Raw genomic sequence first — 6,633 nt, 5'->3', positions numbered from 1 at the left:
GGACCCCCGCTCAGGGCCGAGGAGCACACGGGGAGGCAGAAGCCGGTCACTCCGCTGGACACCGGGCGGCAGGGTGACGCTGGGCAGCGGGTTGAGCACCTGCCGGAGCCTCCGTTTGTTACTCTGCTCCCTTCGCACAGTTTAACATTGGGCCATTTGTCTTTTTCTTAGCGCCTTTGTAAGAATGCTTTAGAGCTTAAAGACACTAAGAGTTGGTGTCTGTTATTTGGTGTCTGTTATCCCGTGTCTTAGTTTTCTGTTTTTATTTTGAAAAAGTTTGAAGCGCCAGAAGAGTGGGGGGGGGCTGACCCCTATCTGTGCACCCTCTAGACTCACCAGGGGTCAGGCCGCTCGCTGGGGCCAGGGTGGCACCCAGAGGTGATGGCACAAGCACCCACAATTGCCCCTGCACAGGGCCCCACCTGGAGCTCAGTGCCGCCTTCTCAGCTGCCCCACCCCTCCCTGCCCACTCTCAGGAAGCCAGTGGAGGGTGAGCCCCACATTATTGTCGCGCCCCTTGGTCTCCTTCAGTTCCCAGGCGCCTCATCTCCCGGACCGGACACCCCAGGCTTGCTGGTTACTGTGCAGACTGCTCACTTTTCGGGGTTCCAGCAGTCACATCTCCCACAGGAGGGCCACAGGGAGTCACGGGCACAGCAAGCCAGCGTCCCCCGTGACTCAGGAGGCTGCTGGATGATGTCTGGGAAGGTCAATGCTGTTTGAAATGTGTTTTAGGATTTTTAAGTGGTTCAGAACACAGATATTTCTCTCCGGTTTTGCAATGAAATTACACTTCAAAAAACATTGCTCGTACTATGGATTAGGAATAACTCACGGATTTCCTCCAGTTATCGTTTTTACAACCAATTGTTTGACTCTGAGTCAAGTTTGGTTCTGGGCTCCGGACAGAAGGTGGCCGTGGCCCTGCTGGGTCAGCGTGCTGACCTCTCACTGGCGCTGCAGCCGTATTCTAGGCACCGACAGGTGGCGCTATGTGCTCCTGGGCGCTCTGTTCTGTCGTCTTGACCCGTCAGTTCTGTTCCAGTGGGGTTTACAGGGGGATGCCCTCATATGGAGACCCGGTATGAAGCTCTCTAAGAGGAGGACTAACTGTTCTGGATGAAACGTGAATTTAGGCGGAGTGGGGGGGTCTGTGAGACGCCCAGAGGGCCGGCGCAGAGCCGGCAGAAGGGCAGTGACAGGGGACCAGCCCCTGCCAACAGAGCGCATCCTCCCACCCCCCAGCAGCACCCCCAACCACCCACCTGCCCCAGCAGCACCCCCCCCCCCATCTTGGCCCCTGTCAGTCGCCAACATCTCTGTCAAGCTCCTGCTGGGGAGAGCGATCTACCCTGCAGGGTCGCCATCACCCTCCAGGCCTGGCCTGATCGGTCCCAGTTTCCTTAAGGCCTCAATTTTCAAAATCCTTGTTTATCTTTGCTGTGCGAGGACACGAAAACGAGTTAAGCGTTCCCAGGTGAAATTGCTTGACAAAGAATTTCCTTCTTTAAAATCTCAGTGTTAGCACCTTGCTCTTGGGCAGCTTCTGAATTTACATCCCTGCCAAGGCATCCAGCTGGCGCCAGTGACACAACTGAGCCTCTTCGGGTTTACTAACTGGAGAGATCAAGAAATATCAACACAAGGCCGCTCCCCGTGCGGTGATCTGCTGCTCCACCCGCCCGTCCCCGTGTCGCGCTCTGAGCCCCAGGCGTCAGGGCAGAGTTTGGGCTCGTTCCTCCTGCTCCTCGTCCATGGCAGAAGGCAAGTCTGGGTGGGCAGAATCCAGCTGCGCTAAGCTAAGCGGTGGCGTGGAACTGGAGGAAAGTGGGGAGCCCAGAGGGTCTCCACGCCCTCAGTTTCGCAGGTTACCCTGGCCCTCGGCAGGGCAGCTTCATGGGCTGCCACGTGTCCTGGAGGCCTCTGCTGCCGGGCACAGGCCTCTGGCACCTCCAGTTCTGCTCCCGCCCTGTCAGCCCCTCTCTCATCGCACCGGGCACAATTTAGCCTCCTATTCTTTGTGTTTAAAGCAGAAGGCCCGGGCTTCTGCTTCAACCACAGGAGGGCCGGCGTTCCAAGAGATGCAGATACAAGCCACAGACGTGATTCCAGGTTTTTTTTTTTTTTTAATCAGTGTGTATGGTCACAAAGTCATCCAACACACCGAATGCAGGCACCACTCTAGGCCACTCTACCTACTGATATGACCGCAAGTCGGGGAAGTGGCTCAGAGACAGTGGCCACAGAGGAGCCACTAGCTGTCCGGCTGGGTACACCGGGCCTTACCCTGAAAACAGCAGACGTGGCCAGCTGCTGAGCCAGGCATCGTGGGAAGGGCTTCGCACACTGTTTCCTTCGTGCTTGGCTCGCCCTGACAGTCAGGGTCCCGGTCCCCATCTAAAGACAGGACAAGGAGGATGAGAGGCTGCTGAACTTTATCGTGGTCCCGAAGCTGGTGTCCAGCAAAGGTGGCCTGGAAGCCTTGCCATGGCCCTGCACAGTGGAGACATGTGGTCCTTGTCCCCTCATCTCAGGACACTTACAGCCAGCTCCCAGGGAAGCTTGCTCACCTGCGAGGTCCCAGTCTTCACCCACCCCTGGAAGGCCAGTGGGTGGGCGGTCAGCCCACGTGGTGGTGCTGTTAGAACCAGTGACCAGCAGATGGCAGTGCTCACCCTGCTTTTCCTCCCACCCCCAAGAGCTCTGGGGTCTAGTCCCTAGTGGACCTTCTGGGAAAGAAACCACCCAGCTCCCTTCTTCTTTCCTTCCCTCCCCCACTCAGCAGGCCCAGCCCCAGGGGCAGGTTGAGCCAATGGCCGGGGCTGCCACCACCTTTCCGAGTGTGGATGCCAGAGCTGTTGCCCTGGTTACTGGGGGTTACTGGGAAGAGGCAGCCCTGGGTTGAGTATGGGAAATTCCCCGGAACCCAAGAAAGCCTGGCCTGGGGCATCAGACCAGGGCTGAGTGCACCCAGCAGTCGCCTTCCCACACCAGTGGCCCAGGCAGCTCCCCCAGGTCTTTCTGGGGCGATGTCCGCAGCACATACCCAGCTGTGTGGCAGCCAGCCTCGCCAGGTGAGTGATGGCAGGTAGCTCTGACTCCCTTCCCAGGAAGGCCATCCTTCTGGGGTGAGCCCAGGCCAACCTGGGGCCCTGCCTCCTCCTCCCAACCCTCTCTTCAGCTCTGAGGCAAAGGCCAGGGGCCATGGTGGGTCCCGCCCAAGGACAGGCTCCTGGCTAGGCCCCCGGCAGCGTCCCCTCATGTCTAGAGAGTGAACCCCGCTTGTGTCACCCTCGTTGTGTTTGGGAAGGGCCTAGAGGATTGCTGCCCAGGGTTCTAGGCTGGATTTGAATTCCAGTTTTCACCCTCCGGAGCCCCAGCCACCACACCTGGGGGCATCTATCATATTCTCAAATATCACTTGGCTGCCAGGACCCAGAACGCCCAGTGGTGTACAGGACAGAGGCTGAGTGTCTGTCCTGCCTCATCAGGGTGCCCTGAGCTCCAAGGAAGAAGCTGCACCTCAGATCACAGAGGGGCCCCCAGCAGACGCGCTCATGGCAGCCGGGCTGGGGATGACCACTCCCCTCCTTGGGCACCTGGCCTCTCAGGGGCACAGCCCCGGCAGGCACAGGGCTCCTGTGCTCTTGTCTAGAGGTCTGGGTGTGGCTGGGGACGGTCCAAGCTCCAGGGGTTGGAGGCCACTGCCAGGGAGCTCAGGCAGGCGGAACCCAGCTTCACCCCCTGAGCGGCACCAGCCCAGTGTCCAGGCCCATGCTCTCAGATGCCGTGTAGCTCCCAGGGCAGTGGCCACCTGGGGCCGTCCAGGACAGGGAGTGTCCATCCCCGCAAGGAAGCAAGCACGGACTGGGCAGCACCTGTCACAAGCGAGGTGTGGAACAGCCAGTTGGCCAGAGGGTCATTCAGATTCTGAGACCTGAACCAGAGCAAGCCGAGTGCTCCCGCAAGGGCGGCGTGGACAGCACAGCGCCCTCCAGGGGAAGGATTCGGGGTGGGAAGGTGGGACCACCTCTCCCCATCCAGACCAAGAAACGCCACCCCACTCTACCACGTGCTTGTATCCACCCTGCTCCCCTCCCCCATCGGAGCCCACCCCACTTCTTCCTGAGGAGGTGTGGGTTGGGGGTTAGGGTTCTGGAAGTGTGGGTGGTAGTAAGCTAATGAAGAAGCTCACCGTTTCCGCCTGTTTCCTGCAGGTTCTCAAGCAGCTGTACCTTCCTGGGGCCCATCAACAGCTTCCTGGGACCCAGGGGCGCCCTGCAGGGAATTGCCCCTGCGGGTGTCCTCGGGTCTGCTCATGGGGGCTCGGCTTCAGGGAGTCACTGAGGAGGCCTGGAGCTCCTCCTGGCATCTTGCTGCCCTTCAGGGAGGGTGTTGGTGGACTGACGTCTTCCACGGCTCCAGGGAAGCCCTGAGCAGGACAGCCAGGGGCCTGGCTGCCGGCTGTGGCTGGCCAGGCCGCCAGGTCACATCCGGTCACCAAGCAGCGGCCACCCTCTCCGGTGAGGCTGGCCTGCCCCGCTCAGTGGCCCTGGCGCCTTGGGCAGGCCCTGCTGGCGGTCAGATGGCCGCACAGGTGCTTGAGCTCCAGCGACAGCAGCAGCAGGAAGGAACCTCCTGGGTCAGACTATGTCTTCACCTCGACCTGAAAGTTCTTTGCTCTGCCATGAATTTCCCAGAGCGACACGGGAAGGCAGGCCACTGCTTCTCCACTGGGGTTGGGAAGGGCCTATGGAACAAGCCGCTCACTGTGGACTGGGCATCCAAGGGCTGGGCAATGGCAGTTGGTGCTTACAGCCTCTGCCGCTCACCAGGTGACTCTGGGCAAGGTGTAACTTTTTTGTGACTCAACTCTCCTTGTGACTGAAGTAGAACGACTAACACCTGCCCCCCAGGACAGCAGGAGCGAGAAGGAGGTGACAGGAGGTGCCATAGTTGGTATTCAGAGAACAAATGTTTTCTGTGACTGAGGAAGGAGAGGAGCCAGCGAGGACCCCAGCAAGTGCCCCTGGACCTCCCTCCTCTGGGCTCAGCGCCCCAGTGTCCGCTGTGAGGGAAACGCGCACCCTTGCCTCTGACTGGGTGTACAGCTGCAGGAGAGTTCTGGCTGGGCGTGAGGCCCAGGGACCCTGCAGCAGCTGGAGAAAGCAGAGGCACGAAAGGGGCTCGCCTTTGGGGGTGACGCTGAGACAGAACCAGGACTGCTGATGCTGCCGGGGCTCCCGGGGTGCTCATACGAGTCTTAGTGGGTTGAATTGTAAAACAACCAGAGGTTCAGGTGGGGTGCCCAAGGGTGAGGAAGCTGGAACCAGCAGGGATCTAGCACCTGCAGCAGAGGAGAAACCTGTGGGGGGCGCTTGGGGGGGTCCTGTCAGACAAGTTGCTGTGGGCTCAGGCTTGTGCCCGCTGCCCGTGGAGGGAGGGGAGGAAGACAGACATTGGCCACCGACTCTCTGGCAGCTCTCAATCCTGGTTTCATATTCTTACAGCTCTGGGGTCCCCAGCACCTCCCCAGCCCTGGGGACCCCCCCCTCCGCCCGCCCCAGCCCACGGGATTTTCCTGCCCTGCACCAGCCCTGGGCGTGCAGGACTCCCTCTCAACCCCATACTCCAGGCCTGGGGGCAAGTCCCAAGCTGAACCCAGCTGAGGCTCCTCCGCCAGGCCAGGGTGGGGATGGCCCATGAGTTCAGGGGTTCCTGGGAAGGAAGCAGCTAGTGCGGAGGAACTGGGGAGCCTCTGGCGCAGTCAGTCAGGAACTCCCCGCTCCCCCAGCCTCTTCCTGGGTCAGAGTGCAGCAGAGGCTCAGGGGACTTTGGTCCTGTGACATCCGAGCAGGGCTGACCGCCAACACCCACCAAAGTGACCGTGGCCACCCGCCCCACGCCCCATCGAGATTTTGAGTTCCTACACAGAGCAAATTCAATTTCAAAGGAAGCTGACCTGACTGGCCCGTTAAGGGGTCCTTCTGGGGCAGGCCCACATCTGCCTCGGGAGGCTGGCCCCAGGACGCCTGGGAAATCCCGCATCGGAGGGTGCCCGGCCTGCCTGTGGGGCTGAACCCACACTTGCTGGCTCGCTCACCAGGCTGCGCCCGGATCGGCGCCCCCTCCACGAACACACCCTCTGCGCCCCTGCGCTGTGAGAAAGCCAAGGAGCACCCGGCCTCCCCTCGGCTCCCAGCTCTCCGCAGCCTGCAGGATTCTGGCTGCGCCCCAAAATACCCGGTAGCCAGTTTCCACAAGCCAGTCCCCTAGCAGGCAGGCAGAAGGGCGTTACTTGCAATGCACAGACGAACTCGGGGTGCCACTCCCGCGAGGTGGTCTCACCTCTGGGCTGCCTTAGCCATTCCTTCGCTTCTTCAAGGTTTTTGTCTTTGGCTTATGCCCAGGCACGTCCGGGCTCCGAGAACCTCCGCTTCCACTCCGGCTCCTACCCGTCGGTCGTTCCGGCCCTGTCCTCCTTAAGGGTCACTTGCTCTGCTCTGCACCCCTTTCCCCGCCCCGATCTTTGGGGACCCGGGGCAGGGCGGGGAGTATCCGAACCCGGGTTCCCAGACGCGCCGCGCCCTCGAGGCCTGAGCGCGGCGCCCCCGGCGGCGCACGGGTGGGCGG

General features: G+C 61.0%; 2 protein-coding genes across 2 annotated transcripts in view; one reads left to right on the top strand and one right to left on the bottom strand.

Moving 5' to 3' along the window:
- Nucleotides 1-1,988, bottom strand: part of HS1BP3 (HCLS1 binding protein 3) — a 32,793-nt gene extending 30,805 nt beyond the window's left edge. Inside the window, exon 1 of the mRNA XM_012727357.1 lies at nt 1,873-1,988. Coding sequence (XP_012582811.1) covers nt 1,873-1,988 — 116 coding nt within the window. The remainder of the gene's footprint in view (nt 1-1,872) is intronic.
- A 1,041-nt stretch (nt 1,989-3,029) lies between these two features.
- Nucleotides 3,030-6,633, top strand: part of GDF7 (growth differentiation factor 7) — an 8,327-nt gene continuing 4,723 nt past the window's right edge. The window contains exons 1-4 of the mRNA XM_004686060.1: nt 3,030-3,088; nt 4,218-4,300; nt 6,107-6,246; nt 6,411-6,488. Of these exons, the coding sequence (XP_004686117.1) occupies nt 3,030-3,088; nt 4,218-4,300; nt 6,107-6,246; nt 6,411-6,488 (360 nt within the window). The remainder of the gene's footprint in view (nt 3,089-4,217; nt 4,301-6,106; nt 6,247-6,410; nt 6,489-6,633) is intronic.

The sequence above is a fragment of the Condylura cristata genome, unplaced genomic scaffold (assembly GCF_000260355.1).
Source record: "Condylura cristata isolate star-nosed mole 26May11 unplaced genomic scaffold, ConCri1.0 scaffold00020, whole genome shotgun sequence".
Taxonomy (NCBI): Eukaryota; Metazoa; Chordata; class Mammalia; order Eulipotyphla; family Talpidae; genus Condylura; species Condylura cristata.
This window is presented reverse-complemented; position numbering and strand designations above follow the sequence as displayed.